General features: G+C 42.3%; 1 protein-coding gene across 2 annotated transcripts; it reads right to left on the bottom strand.

Annotated features, from left to right (window-relative positions):
- Positions 1-1,156: 1,156 nt before the first annotated feature.
- Positions 1,157-20,473, bottom strand: ttc13 (tetratricopeptide repeat domain 13). 2 transcript variants are annotated; one of them, XM_075458819.1, is made up of 23 exons: positions 20,267-20,473; positions 18,210-18,304; positions 16,824-16,899; positions 16,658-16,728; positions 16,506-16,571; positions 16,006-16,098; positions 13,614-13,730; positions 13,415-13,525; positions 10,686-10,768; positions 10,449-10,590; positions 9,924-10,098; positions 9,449-9,605; positions 8,483-8,613; positions 8,262-8,394; positions 6,812-6,904; positions 6,537-6,620; positions 5,972-6,056; positions 5,726-5,835; positions 4,791-4,926; positions 3,550-3,629; positions 3,255-3,333; positions 2,286-2,365; positions 1,157-2,206 (listed from the first exon to the last, which is right to left on the bottom strand). In XM_075458819.1, exons 1-23 carry the CDS (start codon positions 20,433-20,435, stop codon positions 2,092-2,094), a joined length of 2,481 nt encoding a protein of 826 aa, XP_075314934.1. In that variant the 5' UTR covers positions 20,436-20,473; the 3' UTR covers positions 1,157-2,091. The 2 variants fall into 2 exon arrangements, with proteins under 2 accessions (XP_075314934.1, XP_075314935.1); XM_075458820.1 differs by having other exon boundaries at positions 5,726-5,832.
- Between the last annotated feature and the right edge of the window lie 850 nt (positions 20,474-21,323).

Below are 21,323 nucleotides of genomic sequence, written 5' to 3'. Positions count from 1 at the left end.
ATGTAGAAAGCTTAAAAATTACTGTAATATGTCTCGTCCATCCATCTTTTATCTTCTGCGTCATGCGTTGTTGTTCAGGTTTCTAACATATTCTTTCATTTCTAATCTTTCTTTCGGCTTACTGTCCCGTTAATCAACTGTTATGTTTCCCTAAGTTCTTCTGGAAGAAAATAAAAACATCACAGCCGGTTGAAATTGTCACCCAGTTTTATTGACGTTGAACAGAACATCCATTTCAGTAGAAAAAGTCCCTCTTTCAAGTTTTAAGATGTAAGAATGCTGTGCACTCCTCACTCTGAAGCCCAACAAAGCACCTCATGACTAGATGACCCAGTAAGGATGAGAAGATCAGAACCGGTCAGCAGGTTGGAGGAAAAAGAGCAGTGACACAAACTAGTGAAGGTTGTGACCGTCTAATGCAGGAAATAAATTAAATGCAACACTAAGGAGATCAGTTTCTTATCAATAAGCAGAAATGATGCAGAAATGATGCAGTCCGATGGCATTCAAGTAGGATCTGCTGCAGGATTACTGGGACTTCAGTGTAAGTGACCTTTAATGTGAGCAGTAAAGGTCTCCAGATCATGGGATACTTTTAGAAAATGATTCTTTGTGCTTAAACCCACATTGAGTCAATGTAAACTCACTGTAAAACAGCTTGTTAACTTCCAAATCCTGCTCACAGCAGTCAAATAATGCATCCGCAAGGATTTAGCAGGGAATCGTGTAACTGCAGCTTTTGTTCAGAGGGACTTTGGTGACGTTGATCTAAGAGACTTCTGGATAAATTAAAAGCTTAAGTTAAAAGAGACGAGCAGGTTTTCTCCAGATATCAGTGAGCCGGAAAAGAAACAGGCAGCCTTTCGTGACGAGTGAGAACATGAAAGTCCGGAGAAAAGAAACGAGAGCCGCAGGGGAAAGGTTGAGGCGAGGTTGTGCTTAGAATGAATCCACCAGATTCTCACCAGTCAGAGACCTCAGAGGACAAGCATGAGACTCTGTCTGTAACTTTTAAATCAAGCAACGTGCAGTTCAACGTTCACGCTGCAGATTTTAGAGCTTTGGAATACTCCTTCTGTGTCAATTATTTCAATATTTTTCATCCTTTTCTGTGTAGAAAATGCTTGTGAGTTGGTTAGAAGTTGTTTCCTTTCACAGAGAGCAACGATGCTTCTGAAGTCTCTGACTGACGCTCTCAAACACTCGATAAAAGAGGCAACACTTTGCTAGAAAGTGCTGACAAAGCAACAATGAAAGAGACTGCTTCAAGTATCCAAAGCGGAATTCAATAGCCCTGAAGTTTTTGTCCCATATTTCTTTTAAAATCCCTCGCTGCTGACAGGCTGAAGGTCAGTGGTTAAAAGGCTCGTTTAAAGAGCTCATCGCGGGCTCTAACATCAAATAAAAACTCTTTAGATTCCACAGAGCTGACCCGAAACTCTAAACATTTCCTCTGACAAGCTACTTCACGTTCCGGGCAGACTGTGAAACCATAGATTGCTCGTGCCGACGGGTGGGCACATGGGTTTGTGCTTTGGGCGTTTTTTTTGTTTTTCACAGCGAAGTTGGACGGAATCGCTTCTGCATCCCAAACAAACGGTGACATTTCAGCCTCCCCTGTCGTGTCCCCCAAACACCTCTGAGCTACAGCTCAGCCTTAAAGAACAAGAAGATGGAAAAAGGAAAACCGTCTGCTCCTTATTAAAGACCAACGTGTCTCACATTGATCATGGTATTCCTTTAAATGAGGCCAAAAGCTGCTGCTGAGATGACTGTAAAGGGTTAAGTAAGTCCAGCTAAGTTAAGAGTAACGGGTTAAGAGTGCGTTTATGGGGAGATGGCAGAGAACAAAGCAGCATTTGGACACTGAAAGTAGATCATTTGGTAGCTTTTTTGTTAACCCGGATCAAAATTTAATTTCTAAGAGAACAGTAAAACGCCTAAAATGTTTTTTTATGTATTAAAATTCGAAGGGAAATGAGTCCAGAGTTGTTTGGGCTTGTAGAAGGCGACTGTTCCTTTGTTCTGCCCTGTGCTGACACCCTTTTTAAGACTTTATCTAACAGACTTCTTTATGTCTCAGAAGCCCCGTTAAGACTTCTTTGGACAATGTGACGCCGAGTCTGTGTTGAGGACCTCGATCATCGTTCGGATGGACGGGAAGCTCTCCGCTACAGACGGGAGACTGTGGTACCACGTGGGTAAACTGCGGAGGAAGAGGCGGAGGATTAGGGAGAGTAAAGCAGCGGAATCGCATGGGAAGCTAATATTTTTTGCCTTCACACCTTTTGAGGCTCATCCAGTGCTTTGCTGTTTTACTAAAAGTGTCTGGACTGGGTGCAGTCATGGCCTCAAAGTCCACCAGCTGAAAGGAAATTAAGCAAACAGTTAGTTTACAGGACGTCTCCATGAACGGATACCCCGGATAAATCTGTAATCTCAGTAACTGGTTAAGATTAATGTTACATATCCGTGCAGTGCTGCTTAAAAGTCTCTCCAGAATAAAGAATTTAAGGGAAACAGCTGAGTTTTAGTGGAGTTAATTCATGCGCGGAGTTGGACTTTAAAGGGATAGTTCGCCTCTTTTGACATGAAGCTGTATGACATCCCATACTTGTAATATTATTTATGAACATTTTCTTACCTCATGCTGCATCCTGTGAGCAGAGTTCCAGCCTCGTTTTTGTGTTGATGAAGGTAGTCCGGCTAGTTGGCTGGGGCCACAAAATTGTGAGGTCTGACTTTTTCCTGGAGAACGATTTTGTGATGCAAATGTATTACTCTGTTGAACGCATATTGTTTTGAGAAGCCAAACGCTTTATTTTTTAAACCCCAGCCAACTAGCTGGACTACCTTCATCAACACCAAAACGAGGCTGGAACTCTGCTCACAGGACGCAGCAGGGGGTAAGAAGATGTTCATAAATGATGTTGCTGATATGGGATGTCATACAGCTTCATGTCAAAAGAGGCGAACTATCCCTTTAAGACTTCAGGAAACGGTCAACATTCATGTAGTAAAACAGTAAAATTCTGCTTATATTAACGTGTAAATAAAAACTAAATTTATTTCACATCTTATTGATTTAGAAAGTCTGTGTTTTTATCGTTATTTCACACAGTTTCCCGACTTCTTTCTACTGAATGCATTTAATTTAGATATTTTACTGGTAATATTTCTGCACTTTAAACCCAATTAACATCTTAAAACACCTGAAGACAAACGAGGAAGACCCCCACACGGTGTTTATTTACCTTTCCTTTCGGGATCCTGCCGATGACCTCCTTCCCGCTGGCCATCAGCGCCCCCATCACCACCGAGTAGGCCACCACGCTGCGGAGAAGCAGACCCAGAACTCCGCCTTACACAGTTGTCATAGTAACAGTGACAATCACACCAAGGCTGTCCAGTTGTTTCTGACTGATTTGAAGAAAAAACTCCAACAAAAAGGACCATTACAGCGCAGAACTAGTTCGCTTCAGCCTCTCGTTTGCTGAGAAAGTGTAAAAATATCAAAGTACGCAGACGTGCTGTTTTGGCTGACATTACCTGGATCCTCTGGAGAGAGGCATCAGGTTGCAGAAGTAATAAACCAAGGAGAGGATCAGGTTGCACACTGCATCTGCGTCCTGAAAGGAGACAGAACGTCAGAGTCGGATTCCGCCGTTGGCCTGAAGAGAAGCTCCACAGACATGAACTTTATTTCACTTCTGCTGCTGTTGAACCAAAGGGTCCAACACAACGGGGACGAGCCCGTGTTGTTTCAGAGGAGAGGAAATGCTCCTTTAATGATGAAAAAAAGCACATTACTGGGTCATCTGGATAAATCACGTGACAAACCAGAGAGCCGAGCAAGAGGAACAAGGTCAAGGTCGGCCGCCTGCTCACAACAATGAGACAAAACGCCTCCTGATGGCTTTGATGATATTCCTCTGAAGTCTGCTTATTGCTGCAGTTAAGAGAGATAATTATCAAAAGAAACAAACGTGGAATCATTGGCTATAAACTGAGATTCCCTGCAGTGTTCATCAAGACAACGATGTCCCGTGAGCCTGTCTGGAAAAGTGAAGTCTGGGATGAAGAGGACGGAGGGGAGAGAATTTAAATTGCAAATCATGCAGATTGTTCAGAGGGAAAACAGCTCTGCTGGCTGAAATTAAACTGAATATTTAACATGTGCTTACGCTGTTGGTGGCTGAGCCCAGATCAGCATCCGCTCTTTACCCTACTTACCTTTTAAATGTGTGTTTTTAAGATATGGTGGGGGTCTTTAGGTCCTTATTTTTGGACCCTGCAGTGATGGTGTGACAGTAAACACCACAACACCGAGGCGGGGACTCACCCTTCGTAAATGAGGTGTAAATGAGGTGTAAATGAGGTGTAAATGAGGTGTAAATGAGGTGTAAATGAGGTCTGCCAGGGCAGCTTAGGAGGTGCCACCAGTTCTTTTGCCGTGTGTGAATGAAAGACTTTGAAAGACGCCATTTTTGTCCCTCTTGTTTGTCTCAATGCAGACGTCTCATTAAAAAGCTCTTTGACTTCCTTTCCTCATGTTCTCCCTCCTCTGCTGCTGTGTTCTTAGCAGAAAAACTTAAAACCGAATCACTTGAACAAAGAAAAGTCGTTGCTACTAACTTGCAGAGGTTTAGAAGTGTTGTTAAAAGCGACGTAAACATGAAAATCCACTAAAAAATACCATAAAACTGAAGAAAAATGTGACGTTTCCACATATCTCATCAACCATCCTTTTATTTTCTTCACTTAAAGCAGGCTGTAGAGGTTCATCTTACCCCCAGCTCTGTGGACAGCATCAGCGCCTTTCCTTTAGCTGTGAGGTCTTTGTAGATGGACTCGATCTCTGACTGGTACTGCTGCGTCCGCTCTTCTGTCGTCTGGGTCTCCACAGAGAACAGCATGTTTCCCACCCTAAAGAAACAGAGAACAGATGCATCATAAGGCAACAAAATGATGATTAAACATATTTAAAATTTTGATGCAATCCAACACTTATGAAGTGTTTCTGCTCATAGATTAATCTGAAAGTTTCACACTTTTTACACTTTTTTGCAACTAAAACGTCTCTCAGGGGCTGTTCCCACCTCATTAGTTTACGCCTGGTGTTAATTCCAATAAACAAACCCAGAGCCTGTGACACCAAGGCTCAATCCCAATTACGCCCATTGGTTTTACTGCCGTTTCACAGGGATACAGTGCCTGTTTTCTGTTGGGTGTAGTAGTCATCTATCCTCCAAATCGCCCCTGAAAGCCCGAGTTTAAGAGCCAGGTGACTGCTAACCCTTGATCCCTAAAAGAAGAGGGACGCCTTATACCTGCAGAATGGAGCGGTTGGACAAAGGGATCAACTGGGATTGAGGTAAAGTCTGCTGTGGGGACATCAGTAATTCAGAGATGAGATTCAGAAGCTTTTCCATGGATATTTAACCCTGTGTGTTACTTCTTGTTCAGTGTTTTTTGTGGAGATAAATCCCAGTGGAATCTCTGGAGGAACGTTAAGGAGTAAAAATGTGGCCTGAGCAACTGGCTCAATGCAGCTGGAGTATGTTCCTACCTGTACTTTATGTTCACTGGCCCATAATAAGCTACAAACCATGTCATTTGCATATTAAAGCATTTAATTACAGAACACCTGTCCTATAAAAGGACTCAATCTGAGGCGTCTCCTCCCCGACTGAGTAAGATGCTGAGCAAAGTGTTCGGGCGTTACCTGTCGCCAGTGATGGTGATGGTAAAACCATCGTACTCTTTCCCAGAATCCTTCATGCTCGGCACCTTGGAGTTGACCGTGAAGCCATCTCTGGTTTTACTGTTGAACTGCTTCAGGAAACAAACACAAACACACACCCTTCCTGGCATTTCACTGCTGAACACAACCAGAAAACTGCTCTCCGTTGGACACATTCTCAAATAACCTCCGCATTTCATAATTAAATTGACCTTAGGTCTTTATTACCTTCATTATAGGAAGCAGATCCTCGACTTTATTCACATTTTCAAGAGCCTGGCGGACTTCCAGGAGCCCTCTGGGGTTGTACGCCCTGAGACAGACCGTGCCAACATGTTAGTTAAAGAGGAAACAGCAGGAAACACAACTTCACATCAGTCTGAGTTGTACGCAGCACAGGGATGCTGTTAGATCCATAAAGTAACATACGCTGATGCCATCTTGACTTTTTTCATTATCATCATAACTTTTATTTAACAGGAAGTGAAGAATTATACAAAGTTTACTTCAGATTTAAGTTAAATGCTTTTTTCCCTACACAGTTTGAGCTCTGGGAACAGATCAGGGGTACGAAGGGAATAAGTTCCCGAGCTTTTCTGGGTTATACAAATCTTTGAATAAAAAGGAAGCAGACGAATACAACAAAGCAACGATTGAGTCCAGAAAATGGAGCAACCACAACAAGACATTTAGAATCACTTATAAACCTTAGGCTGCATCTAATGCGTGGAAACATTGGAGGATGGAATCAGCATTGAAGGTTAAAATGTACAAAAGTAAAGGACTGATTTACCCGTGGTAAACTAATATTCTGTCTTTGATGAAGTCAAGGATGTTGTCAAAGTAGGTCAGGTATCTGATGTTGATAATCTGTCCCCTGGAGAAACGAAGGAAAACACACAAGTTTAAACACTGCTTTCAAATAGCTCATCAGAAGCCAGGCCGGTGTTGCATTTCAAGGGACTCAAAGACATTTTTCTGTGGCGTAAAACGGAGAAAACTCTATAAATGTCACGCGGAAATTCAAGTTGCCCCAGGGACTCCGTCGTCAGGGAAACGACTTGTTACCTGATGAGATTGATGTGATTGTTGAAACCCCGACTGAGGCTTCTGGCTGGCATCTGGTCTAACCACAAAACTGGCTGGTCTGGATCCGCAATCCTGCAAGCAGAGGGAGAGCCTGTTGAGTGCGTTCAGGCTGCAGTCCAATAAGCTGCGCAGCAAAGAAGGAGACGGACAGCCGGAGGAGGAGACCAGAGAGGGAGCACCTTCCTTCCCACTTCTCTGGTGAACAACTTTTCAGCTGCTCTTTGAAGCACAAACCTACAAACCAAAAATAGCTGAATATTAGCTTCTTTCGGGGCTTCACGGTGTTACGCAAGACTGCTGAAATGAGAAGAGCCGGCGGTTATCACATTTCAACATCTGACTTTATCCTTCGAGAACTCTTTGAGTTGTACAGCCATTTCCTGAAAGTTACTTCTTCATTTATCTTGGAGAGGACGACCATCTTTTAGCAGTTTTGCTGTTTTTTGTGCAGCCAAGCCAAACTTACATTTGAATGTTTATTATCTCTACATGTTCAGACTAATTGAGCTCTAAATCAACTTTTTCCAAGTGTGTATTTGATGTTGAAAGTCTTGTAACTGTCACTCTGCGTAGTTACATGTACAGTTGAAAGCAACTGTTGGACTAACATGTTTATTTCAAGGTTTCTTCTGCACCAAGCCAACAAGTGGCCAACATCTGGAGCATCTGTCTTTCTTTGTTGGTGTGTAAGACACACATCAGTTCTGCCAGGCCCCATCTGAGCTCTATGAATGCTTTGAATGGCTGTTCAGCATCATTAATGAACTCTGTGGCACAAATATGTGTAAAAAAAGAACCAAACATATGTTGAGTTTGTTTAAATTCAAAGGCCAACAAATTAAAACAGCCTATAACTGAGCTACAAAAATGTTTAACGGTAAAAAAAACATGCTAATAATCATCCGTTCGTTTCCGTTTTTTAAGCTTCCAGAACAATTTACAGACTCCTGCTCCATTCTGCACGGCCACCTTGTGCCCTCTCATATACTGTATCGGTAGTTGGAGGTTGTGTTTAAAGAGCAGCTGCTTTCTGGGTCTGCTGTCGCTCGGATCTAAGAGCTCTGCTGGCTTTATATTCTCTGAACAGATCACAGATGTAAACCATCAGCAGGCTTTTAAAATCTATTCTGTGACTGACTGGAAGCTAGAGTAAAGATTTTAAAGCTGCTGTGATGTGTTCAGATCTCTTAGTCCGGGTTAAAACTCCAGCAGCAGCGTTCTGGATGAGCTGCAGATGTTTAATGCTCTTTTTGGGAAGTCCAGTTAAAAGAGCGTTACAGTGATGGAGTCTACTGGAGATGAATGCATGGATGAGTTTCTCCTGGTGTGTTTGGGAGAGGAAACCTTTAATTCTGATGATGTAATAATCAGTTTTCTTCTAGTGCCATGCAGAGGTGTCGCTGACAGAAAAACGCGGCGTGTCCCTCACCTTCTCCACTTCACAGCTATATCGAACATGTCTCTCCACTGCATTTGTCTGGTCTTTCCATTAACTCGCACTTTAGAGTTGCTCCACGTCCGATGCATGGCCTGCATCACTTCCAGCGTTGCCAAACCCATGGCTGCAGAATCAAACAACTCTGTGTTTTTACAGCTTTTTTTTTTAAACATTTTAAGACCTTTAGGAATCACAACATATATCGGCGTTACCTCGATGTATTCTCTTGTTTGGTAAGAAGCCGGGAGTGTCGTACTGCATTAGCGCTCCCAGATGATCGGCCGTGCAGATCAGCTTCTGGACTTCGGTGCTGTAGCTGTCAAAGTTCTGTGGCAGCACGTCTCTGCAGACCACAAACACAAGCGGGTTTAACTGGCTCTGATCTCTCACGAAAAACCGGATACACCAACATGGGGTGTGTAGTGCCTGCAAAGGTTAGTCTGCAGTTACCAGAGTGTGCATGCAGAGCTGCATGAGGTCACTGACAGGAAACAGGCAAAATGTCAGTGTAAATGATGCAAAGGTTGCCAAAAGGAAACAGGTCGTCAGGTGTCAAACCCACAGAAATATGTCTGAGAATACAACAACTAAAGAAATGTGAGGCAAACGGGTAGAAATAGGACTCAATGTTTGAGAGCGAGCTGTAAGAAACTGGCAGGGAACTTAAACCATCAGGAACAGCTACAGAGAAGAAAAACAAGGTTCCAGGGAGATAAAGAGAAGCAGCTGTGGATGGTTGGATGAAGGTGAGATTTAGTGATGGATCACCACTCTGTTTGGGACAAAGAGATGATGCTGGAGCTTTGGTTTGGTCCAATGAAACACAGAAAGATGAGGAAAACAAGCACATTTCCACCATCATCTGGGGTTGATGTCAGGTGAAGGCCCAGAGGAGATGGCAGCCATTACCTCTACAGTAGATGCACAGGTGGACTCAATCTAAAGTGGCTTTGGTGATGCTGGGGTCATTTTTCACAATGATTACACGTCTTGTCACAGAGAAAAGAGCGTTCAAACTTTTCTTCTGGAGAGAAATATTAACTTTATGGTGGAAACTGGACTAAATGCTCCATAACAAGGCCAAAGGAGGGAAAACAAATCAGATTGTTTGGGTGAAAGAATAAAAAAGATGAATGTGAGGTTGTCGCCCGTTAGCTGTAACGAACACATCCACCTACTTGATATGTGGCTGCAGGCCGGGCTGCTCCTCGTAGTCTTCTATTAGAAAAGGCAGGTTCTTGGCCCAGTGGTTCTTAAAGTTCCCCGGTAAGTCCTGGTCCACGTTATATTCCACTACTGGAATATCCAGGTGGGAGTGCAAGTAACGAGAGTACTCTGGAGGAAAAAAGGTTCAAATACCACGTGAGCCGAGCAGAAATTGGACTTTTTGGAGCTAAAAACAAAGGAATCTATAAAATGCATTCACACATTCTATAATAGATGAAATAATTAGAGCCTTGTTGTGCTGTTCTTACAACCCTTCATCCTTCGTTTTCTACCCTTAATTCTTAATAAAAGCCCAAAATGCCCTAAAATACCTCCGTGCTTCAAACTGTCCAACAGCAGCTTTTCAGCTGCATTCTTCTCGTCATTGTTTCGAGACGATCAGTGTTTTTTGGATGCGTTTCTGTGTGTAAGCATGGGGCCACTGACCTCTGAGGTATTTCACTTTGAGGTATTCAGAGCTGGCCTTTTGTCCCAGCAGTGGGTCGTTCAGCATGACTTTAGTCTGAGCTTTGATGCCCTCGTAGAACTGCCCCATGGCCACGTGACTCAAGCCCTTCATGTACTGACAGACCTCATTGTAGGGCTCCAACTGAAGACACCTCTGCAGGACAAGAAGGGGAGCATATTAAGAAATCACAGAAAAGCTTTCTTACTGAGTTATCTAGTGTAAAGTGAAATAAAAAGGGGGAGAAAAGGGTCTTTTCTGGTCTTTTAGAGCTTTAAAACTCCTAAAAAAATAGATAGAACAGCTAGCCTCCTTGTCTTTATTCCACCAAATCAAAATTCTTTCTTAAAAAGACCTGTTGTACTGTCTTTATATCATATTTTCCCCAAAGCACGTCACAGACGCTTCATTTAGACCTAAGGAAATGGTGTCAACTTGTGGGTAAACAGGCAGAATCCACCTCCATCAAAGTTTTAAGCTCTTTAACCTGCTGAGCATGTCTCTACCTTGAAGTTGCCTATGGCCTCCTGCAGCGAGCCGTGGTGGTACAGCATCATGCCTCGGAGCTGAAGAGACTGGATGTGGTTCGGGTTCAACATCAGAGCTTTCTGGAAGCTCTCCATGGCCGACTCAAAATCCCCCAGCTCTCTGTGAAGATGCAGAGCAGAGCAGCAACAACGGAGGCATATGTTGCATTTAAAGAGGATTTATAAAGAAAGTGGCAGACTGTGGAGTGTTTGTACCTGTAGGCCTGTCCGAGGCTCTTATAGGCATCTATAAAATCAGATTTCAGCTTCAGGGCCTCTTTGAATGTCTCAATGGCTTCCTGATGAAAGAAAACAACAGAGTGACAACAGAGCTGACAGGAAACTGCAATAAGGAACACGAGATCAAAACAACAATTCTCACTCAGCAGACCGCAAACGTATGAATCCAGATCTTAAGCCTGGTTTATAGTCGGTAACGCAAGACGCAACGCAAGCCCTTGCGCGGTTGCAAGCCCCCCCTTGCGTGCTTGCGTGTGTCACCTCAATTTTCTAAACTTTACGCAAGACGCAAGCCCAAGCCACTGGCTGTGTTCGAAACCGCCTACTACTTGAAAACGACACTCATCGATCAGACAGTATGCAGAGCGTTTACACACAGTGCACTTCACTCCTGTCCGAGCCCAAATCAGCCGGCCTGAAAAGCTGATTTCCCTTAAGCTATAAACTCTGTAAATATATATAACTTTAGCAACATTTGAAACATTTTCAGGCGAGAAAGTAGTCGTTTAGACCCCCAAGGTGTTGAAAATCTGACAAAATACCGGCTATTTACAAGAAGAAGAAGCATGAATCCACTCGAAGAGGTCCTGGCGGTGAATTTGCTTTCATCATAGTAGGCTTGTCATTGAAAAAACCCGCTACTCCACCTACTGTCCTGGCGGTGAATCGCCACGCAGCACACGCAAGCGCCGACAAAGCAAAATGAAGTATAAACGTCTCGAGCCATTAACATACGCGCAAGACGCAAGCGCAAGGACAGTTAAAAGAAGTATAACTCAGCCTTTATCTCCAAACTGCAGTTTGCACATCTGTTATTAAATGGAACCCACAGCCAATGCTATGCTGCTTCAGCTCCATTTCATTCAGGCACTCAGGACCTGTCTGCATGCCAACATTTAAATAGAAAGTACTCTGCAGCCTGATGGGAATGCCATTAGGGTTATTTTCACAAAGTTAAAGAATGTGCCTGAAAGTTCTTGAGATGCTTAAAAGAAAGAAACTAAAACCTCGTGGTGGCACCAGTGGGGGAGTCGTGGGATCTCCGCAGACATTAGAACAAAGGAGCTGCTCAGACAAATAGCTCTGAACTCCAGAACAAAGTCCAGGAATCCTTAGGATAACCGCTCAGATATTACAGATCGATTGAGACGGGGCAGTTTTTTTTCTTATCAAAGAAAATTTCATTCAAATATTAACAGACTGCCAACTCTGTCTGTAAGTCAGAGTTAAAGATTGCTGAGCACGTCCATGCAGAGCAGACAGAACATTCATGTTCTTGGTCACAGATTGGGGATATCCTTTGTTAATGCTGATAAGAAGCAGATGGTGCAATGTCGACTTTCTGCAGCACGCTCTGTGTTTGTGACTGTTCGAAGCACCCTCCCGGCTGCCTGTGGGCGCTGGGCCGGGATTTCCCCAGGAAGTTACTTTTTTAGTAGCATCTGCTCGCTTTACTCTCTGTGCACATGTGACATTATTAGTAAACTTAACTTAGTGTTTGTCTTTTGGATGAAAATGTCAAATTCTTTTGGAAATCGTGGACGTAACTTCCACCAGACTAAAGAGGAGAGAAACCATCCAGGTTGCTTCAAAAGCCTGCATCTCTGATGGTGTGGAGCCAATGGAAATGTAAAGTTGCACATCTGGAAAGGCTCCATCAATGCTGAAAGGTGTATGCAGGTTTTAGAGCAACATCTGCTCTAAAGGTTTAAACCCCATACTGCATCTGTTCCAACTGCATGGCTTCGTAAGGAGAAGAGTGACCCGCCTGCAGTCCAGATGTTTCACCAACTGAAAAACTAAACACAACAAATCCAGGAGCAGCTAGTATGGGACAACGTTCCTCTCCCAAAAGCTCCAGCAGCTGGTCTCCTCACTTCCAGATGTTTACAGACCGCTGTTAAAAGAAGATCTAAGATTTAACACATTGTTTTTAGGGCTGGGCGAGTTAACTCGTTATTATCGCATTAACGCGTTAATTATTTAACGCCGATAAATATTTTATCGCACATTAACGCAGGTTTTTTTATTTTGTAAAAGTCAGCTGCTCACAGGCTTTTATTTTGTAAAAGTCTGCTGCTGTCTGCTGTGGAACAGGAAAAGAAAGTAATCGGCGGATCCACCAAACATGGAGAAGGGTACGGAACTTTTACTCGGCCATTTTCATTTTAAAGTTCTTCCAGACGGCGGAGTCCACAGAACCAAAGTCATCTGTAAACTCTGCCAAGTTGAATTGTCTTCTCAGCGTAGTAGTTCCAGTCTAAAATATCACTTAAAGGCAAAACACACAACTGATAGCAGCAAGTCATTCAAGGAAACAGACAGTGGAGCGAGGCTTCTACATAAAAACTACAGAAAGATGCTGATGTTAAAAGTGTGTTTGCACAACAAATGTTATGGCACTTTCATTTATATGGCAGCACATTTAAAATAAAACTAAATGCTAAAAGCTATACGTTACTTTTGGATTCATTTTTGGATTTTGTGTATAAATGCGATTAATCGTGATTAATCAGGGAAATCATGTGATTAATTAGATTAAAAATTGTAATCGTTGCCCAGCCCTAATTGTTTTGTAATGATTTCTTATAGATTTGTGTCTTTATGCACCCAGAAGCTGCAGCAGCGAGTCTCATAAAACACCTTTAATCACAGCTTACGTAGCACAATTCCCACATCTGTGAGAAGATCTGCCGGCTGCATACCTTGAGCATGCCTCTGTGGAAAAAGGTGAGACCTTTATACAGCATGGCGATGGGCTGGTTCTTCTTCAGCTCTAAAGATCGCTGGAAGTCCTCCATAGCTGCCACATAATCCTGGACAGAGGGGGGGGGGGGACATGGGGTCAGAGGATGGAACTGCACCAGTACACGCAGACAGGTGATGCACATCGGACGGTCAAACCTCTGAAATGAAGAGCAGGGTTCCTCTGTGTCTGTAGAGACGAGCTGAGGGCTGCAGCTGGATGGCTTTGGTCAGGTCACTCAGAGCCTCGCTGATCCGACCCAAAGGAGACAGGATCTGAACAGGAGAGTGTTTGATCATCAGAGTTTTCACTTAAACTGTAGATTAAAGGAGAACATCCAGGTGTGGAGTTTTTCCTTTTAGAGCATTTTGTTGTGCCGCATGAAGCCGTCAGACTACACGACACTGTAGAAATTCCTATTTAATTTGGTCTTTGACCAGTAGTATGATGACACTTTTATCTTATTCGATTTTGTTTTATTTTATTGCTTTCACTGTTCTCTTATTGTTTTTATTTGTTTTTACTTCTTCTTCTCTTTATTTATTACCTGCTGTACATCGTAAGGGTCGTCTGTAAAGGGCTGTATGAATAAAATACATTTATATTTACATTTGAGGGATTACACATATAAAGCTTCATTGTGTGGTTTATTAAAAGTGAGCTACACTGCAGTGACATTAAGGGTCAGAAAGAGGAAACGGCTAATAACAAAAAAAGCCTCATTGTGAAACCTGGGGGAGGGTTAATGAAGCTGCCACTGCACTCCAATCAGCTACCAACGTGCTTTCAGGGTCATTTCTGTGTCCAATATGTCCATTTTTCACAGTAATTTCCGTTCTCTTGAGTAAGTGATTGAGTTAATAGAGAGATGATCTTCTTGTTATGTTGAAACTTTATCAAGAACTAAAAGGGAAGTAAGTTAAACTGAGGCTGAATCATGCATCTATTATTCATACAAGTCATTTTCTGATAAGAATCTTTGGACTTGCACTAATATCTATGTTCACAGTTTGACGGTTTGGGCGTCTGCACGGTGCTTGGATGACTATCTTCTCTGGAAATACAGGCTTGTGATTGGCTGATTGACAGTGTTTCAGCTATGTTAGAAACTTAGATGAAGTGATGAAGACGAGGGAGCATCCGTTCCACAGTCTGTATTCAGAACAGGACTGCTTCCATAAGATGAAGGCGACTGGGTTCAAAACAAAGGGTTGTACCACATAGATTTGGTGTGAGAAGCTACCAATAAGTTTCACGGATTTTATGAGCCACACGTGCAGAAATCCAGGGGAAAAAGCAGCATTTCTGAGCGATGCTTCTGTCGGACACAGTGATGTTGTGCAGCTCATTTCAGTGGATTTTCCTTTGGTCGCTGCCAGTTTGAAAAAGTCTTCTGCTCACATCTGCATCTGTCGTATAATCTTTTCTGCATGTTTTTGTCACCGTTTGATTGTTAATTTCTTCTGCTTGTTTCATAAAGTTTTCCTTAAAAGCCCAACAAGGAACAAGGTCTGCAATAGTTGCTTTTTTTGATTATCGTAACATTAATGTTATGTACTGTCCCTGCTAAATAAACCTCAAATATGCAAAAGAAGAGTTAGCTTTCCTGCTAAGACTGCATACAAACCTCTACTAAAACAACTTTAGCTGCCACTGCAGAGCGTTCACACATTCATTTCATGAGCGTTTAATCTTGCTACGTGTTTCTAAACTTTAAGTCACTGAGGTTGCTTACTTGCAAGTCTTTAAATAGGTGAAAAGACACCTGAATAAGGTATAAAAACTCCTTCATCCTGGTAGCACTGAAGCCTCTAAACTCCAGACATAAAGGCCTGTGGGCAACGTGCTTTTTACCTGTTGCTGTGCTGTAACTGCTGCATTTTTATGTGGTCGATTTTAGGATCTAAATCATTTTTCTCAAAGAACAAATCACAAATCTTACAAGAAGACCAAAAAAAACAGCCATATTAGGATCTATTTTTATGTTGAAAGATGTGACTAAATAAAAAATTTATAACCCTGATTTAAAGCCTGCTTCCTAAATAATTACGACCAGTTCAAAAACTCTTTTATATACTTTGGCATCTGCACCAGACTGAGTAAAGGCCCTTAAAACATATCTGCACTTTGGTCAGTGATTAATGCTTTTAAAGATGCTCATAACCTGACCGGACTGATGCAACAGAAGTTTAATTACAACAGTAACAATCTGTAGTTTTTCACTTCTGCCTCGGCTGTAATATAATCCAGCCTGCAGTGAAGCTTATTACATCCTCTTTAATAGATCATCTTACTACCCGTCACGCTTAACTGATTGGATTAGTCTGCGGAGACTGTAAATCTGCAGAATCTGCGGAAATGTGAAACTTAAAAGAGGGAAGGCAGCTAAGCTCCAAACGTACAATCTGATTTGTTAAATTGCATCAATTACTGCCAATTTACTGCGGTATCAGAGCAACATAAAACATAAAACTGAAGGAAGCCGAGGTAAACTGAATTAGGACCGATTCCCTCGGTCTTTTTGACCCGTCGGCACAGTTCAGGCCTCACCTCAGCTCTCTGCTCGTAGACCTCCGGCCAGTTTGGCTCGAGGGTGATGACTCGGTTGAGCTCGTACAGCGCCAAGTCGGCGTTCTTTATGTCCTGACGGGGAGAAACGAGAGATGAAGGCAGCTACTTTTTGCTTTCATACAGCTTTATGGGTAAATAAACAAGAAACAATAAGAAAATCTTCTCTTGTTGCACTTTAATAACCGCAGTGTCCTGATTTTAGATGCATTAAATGTCACTCTCAGCTGCTCTGCATCTCCCTGGAACTGCTGCTGTCAGCAAAACTCAGGCTTTCTCTTATTTTAAAAGAAAAGGTACTTAGACAGCAACACAGCAGCAGCAAGTGGACCGTATTCATTCAAACGTACTTTTGAGACAAATTGTTGGAAAACACAACATGAATACAAAAGGCTACGAGTGGACTCGGCCTTTAAAGACGGACCCTCATGCATGTTTACACAGGAGATTACATCATGACGAGGCCATAAACTATCACTCACCTGTAAACTTTTCTTCCCATAAGCTATCCCTCTTCCATAGATTGCACTGATCAGCTCTGGGTCGCTCTGCATCAAAGACAAAAACACAGCAGGTAAATATTCCCTATTTGTTGCAGGAAACAGACGTGCTGCGTAACAACAGCTGAACACACCTGCAGTAAGAGGGAAAAGTGTTTGATGGCTTCATCATAAAGACCATTGCCTATCAGAACGTAGCAAATAGCTGCAAAGAGAGAGAAAAATGCATCAATGAGCGACGCGAGAAGGTAAAAAACTTCAAAAATTAGGGTGAAGGATGAAAACGAAATGCTAACTCACCAAGTTCCTCGTTTGTGTTGTGGTTATCTACAGGAAAGGGGATTTTTTTCTGCTCTATAAACAACTTGGCCTGGTTCTGTGAGAGAAAAAACAGAAAAGAGATGAGAGATACACATCGAGGGACAGCACAGAAAGGCAAAAAATATTGGTTTCCTGTATGAGGGGGAAGTCAAAGGTGTCACTTTGAGCCGCAGGGCGAGAGGCGAGCTACACTCTGGACAGGCTGCCACTCAATCACACTCTCACAGTCAGTACAGATCCCCAGTTAACTGAACATGCATGTCTCTTAAAGAAACCTGCAGAACGAGGACAACATGCACACTAAAAAGAGTATATGTGTCGATGTCAACAACAAAAAAAACTCAAAGGACAGTTTTTAAGAGGCTTTAAGGCAAAGAAAAGTCCACTGAAATGGAAGGAATGCCTGTGAAAACCACCCAAAAATTAAACAAACTGGTTTTTAAATATGTATATTGTTGTGCATTAAAATCCTTAAACTCTCTGAAAGTGAGGCACAGTGTTCCCTGTAGTGTGAGAGTCTGATAGTAGGACGTGTTGCATTTTCCAAAGCTGCAACAAGACCGCTGACAAAGTAAAGACTTTGTTACATTTCTACAATCAGTGGCAACATCGTCAGCATAACAAACTCAGTGTACTGGCACGCCGTCACATTTCAGCAGTATGTACAGTCCTGTGAAAGAGTCTTGATTCAAAGACACATCGTTTGTACCCGTTTCTTTAGCTGCATGTGTGAGAAACAGCAAAGATAACACAGTGTGACAGACAGAAAACAGGATTTCTGCAGCAACAAGGTGATTCCCAAAGAGCTGTTAGCTGAAAACTTAGCATATCTCAGCTGCAGCATGGTGTGGAACGGAACAAAAGGCAGCCCACATCCAAAGAAGAGCTTTGGGATGTCCTTCAAGAAGCCTGGAGAACTATTCCTGAAGACTCCTTAAAGAAAGGACAGAAAGCTCGTCTGAGAGGGTTCAGGCTGTGTTGGAGGATAAAGACAATCTCACATACCTCCAGTGGTATTTAGCCTGCAGCACTGATATCAGACCGCACTACAGGGTGTGGCCATCAGACTACAATCATCACTGGATGTGGTTACAAGTGCAGAAGACCACACCCAACCAGATCCAGCAATCTGAGGCGCAACAGGCTTAGAAATAGAGATCATTCCTTCTTTTTTCAGCTAATTTCTTGAGATTCTGACTCTTACCCGCTAATTAGATTTAGCTTTAAATATTAGAATATGAAGCTAGCAATAAAAAAATGAGCACATTCTGATGAAACATTAGTAGATCATCGACGGTTAAACTCTGCGTTTACGTTGCTGGGGGGTGTGGCTGTTAGAGATATATTCAGTTTGTGAGATCTCACCAGGATCTTCTCTGCGTTAAGTGAGAAGACTGACTCGCAGGGCGGGTTGCTTCCCTCCTCACAGTCGGGGTCATCCAACTGTAAAATGGAAGACTCTGCAAAAAACAAAAAGCATTAAAAGCACTTACGATGGGGAGCAGCAGAGCTAAAAATCTGCATCTTATCTGAGTACAACTGCATGGTGCTGCTGCTGTCATCCTGCCAAATATGTGCCAGAAGATTGTGGTTGTAAATGTTGTGGCTTTCATAAAAAAAAATGCATAAATTACCACCAAAGCTTTGTTTTAAATGAATATCAGAAGGACAACAGAAAAAAGCAGAAACATCAGGGAATCATCCTACTTCTCACTTGATCCGTCACCTGTTTTCTGACTTAGTTTTGGGGCCTTCTTGTCATTCGGATAATCATTTGCAGATTAAATCATCAGTTTAAGCTTTGGATTTGGATATTAGTCACTTTTAAATGTGTGATTGTGCAGTCTCAGCGTGCTCGCCCGATTCTGCCGGCACTCACAGCTATAAGCGTCAGGCTTTCGTCCAGTCGGAAGATTTCGGGACCTTTCGAACCTCTTTAGACTCTAAAATTATGCATGAACGACGAGGTGACATCACGTTGGCAACGTTCATACACATGTATGCCATGTAACTCGACATTCTGGCATAAAAAGTTGCATTTTGACCATTTAAAATTAATAAAAAGAACATGTTTGAGGCGTCGAGCTGGCCTGACCAGACTCGGTGGATTCCAGACCGACCGGTAATGTGGGATTCAGACCGGAGGGAAATGCTCCAATTCCAGTCGTGCTGGATCTGCTGATGGCTTTAAGACACCAAGCATTAAAAAAAACTAAAAAAAACAAAGATGAAGCTCCCTAAAATGCCATCATCGCTGTAGTTTTAATATATTCGACTATTTCTAGTATTATCTTTACTTTACTGAGGTTGTTATTCATTGGTATCGTCTGTAAGGGAAAAATTAATTCCCATATACATTGTATTCAGTGTTACTCTGTATCAGCCGGTAATAACTCATTTAAGACACTTGTTTTTCTCTTTTCTCCCTCTTTCAATGAGGGTATTGTGCTCTTATGATTGAACAACTTTAAGGAGTTTGACAGGGAAGATGGCGCGGTACCGAGAGAGGGGCCTTGGCTGTAGAAAGGGAGGAAAGATAGATAACAAATGCTTGAACATATCAAAGGAGCGATTACGTAATAACCTGTATATTAACTGACTTGTTTTCGCCTAAGGTTCTCAGAGCAACTCTGTATTCTGATCTGTGTTGTTCTCTCTTGCAAGATATTATTAAAAAGCATCTTATCTCCTCAGAAAATAACTGACTCTTCCACAACAGGTCTTTGCACCCTTATGTTGTAATTAAAAGTGCTCTGAAATAACTTAAATTTGCACATTTTCTGGATTCCCACAACGTGCTTCTCTTTTATTTAATTTTAAAGTGAATTGTGGAGGGATTCCTTCGTTCAGATTGGCCTTTAAAACAGATTTTCAGATTGCTGAAAAATGGTCAAACACAATGGTGCACGGAAATCTCTCTACCCTCGTAAATCAACCAAAGCAGAACAACCCATGCAAAACATTCATGAATGAGGATGCCCTGAAAGCTGGATTTTACAGGGTTTATTTTGGAGCAGGGTGCATCAGTTATGTGTAAAACAAAAAACAAAACCAAATGTCAAGAGAAAACATGATTTCACTTGTGTTTGGTTACATGAGAAATGTACTGTTTGGGGCTAAGTTTGGTGTAGACCTCTGAGGGGAAGCTACAATGAGCAGTTTGAGGAGTGAGTGTAGGTTTCTTTGCTGTTGTACAGATTTATAAATCCCGGCTGCTGTGTTTTTTAACCCTCCGTCACTGACCTCTTATTTCACAGCTCATTTTTAGCGAGGCAGAGCCCGATTTCAGTCACCTCCCCGGGCTGTCATTGATTGTTGTTGTTAGCTTAACGTTAGCAGTTACCGGTTTTCACACTGACAGTTGGACCAAGAAGGACGTGGCAGAGTAACGGCTAAAAAAAAAAGAAAAAAAAAGACTTTACCGCAGTCCGCAGCGTAATCCTCCCACTCGGACAGCGAGCTGCATCCCTGCTTGTGGAGCTCATTTTTGAACAGAGTGAGAGTGGAGAAGTACTCGGTGGAGATGATTGTCCGACACAGGTACAGCACCGAGAGCGCTAAGACAGCAACAGCCCGGCTGGCAGGGGCCATGTTTTGCTACATGTGTGACGCCAGAAAGCCGGAAGCTGCTGCAGTTCCACCACGGCGGAGGGACACGCCCCCTCACGCGCGAATCTGCGGTAAGCGAGGCTGAAGCCCGCTGAAGGAGAATCGAACTATATTTCCCAGCATGCTCCGCGGCTGTCAAACCGGCCTAAGAGGTGACAGTTTCCTGTTCTAACGTTCAAAATATTAGTAAGACTTTAATAGTTCAGTTCGGTTCAATAATACCCTTTTCCAACCACTGAAGAGTTTATTTTTAAAAAAAAAATTCTGGTTTTATATGAACCGGTCCTTTTTATGTATTTTTACTTTTTATTTTTTTAACATTCATTTCCAGTTCGAAGCATCCCAACATGATTTTAGTCTTTTTTTTTTAAATGTTTTAAATGAAAGAAGCAGATTGCTTTGAGCAGTTTTTATTTTTTTTGGTCCTCAGAAGCTTTCTGTCCTTAGTTAGAACTAAGCAACTCCCAGATAATTTCATTGTATCGAGGGACTTTGTTAAATCACTTTTCACACTGCTGTATCTGTCTCTCTGTTTTACCTTTTTCTTTTTCAACTGTACATTTGGTCTTTAATGTTTTTGTGTTCTACATAAAACCCTTTGAATCACCTTGTTGTTGAATCTTGATCTAAAATTACATTTGCTTGTATTGCCGAACCCCCTGAAGGAAAATTATATTGAAATATCATTACAGACGTGTTATTTTTGTAGCTAGATAACAAAATTCTATATAGATTAAATAAAGTAAGACCAAAATCAGTTGACAAACATGTAGAAAGATGAACTGTAGCAGAGAGGAAGGTGTGGTAGAAATCTTCAGTGGTCTCCATCAGTGGGTTGGGGTGTTGTTTTTGTGGCTAGACAAAAACTTA

This window comes from Odontesthes bonariensis, chromosome 24 (assembly GCF_027942865.1).
Source record: "Odontesthes bonariensis isolate fOdoBon6 chromosome 24, fOdoBon6.hap1, whole genome shotgun sequence".
Lineage (NCBI taxonomy): Eukaryota > Metazoa > Chordata > Actinopteri > Atheriniformes > Atherinopsidae > Odontesthes > Odontesthes bonariensis.
This window is presented reverse-complemented; position numbering and strand designations above follow the sequence as displayed.

Bases quoted from the DNA above. Each gene is read 5' to 3' on its own strand.
- ttc13 (XM_075458819.1), bottom strand. From the start codon at position 20,435: ATGGCCCCTGCCAGCCGGGCTGTTGCTGTCTTAGCGCTCTCGGTGCTG. The intron at 13,526-13,613 runs GTTTGACCGTCC...CCCTCTGTCCAG, and splicing joins CCCTGCTCTTCATTTCAGAG to GATTATGTGGCAGCTATGGA. The intron at 8,395-8,482 runs GTAACGCCGATA...TTGATTCTGCAG, and splicing joins AAACAAGAGAATACATCGAG to CCATGGGTTTGGCAACGCTG.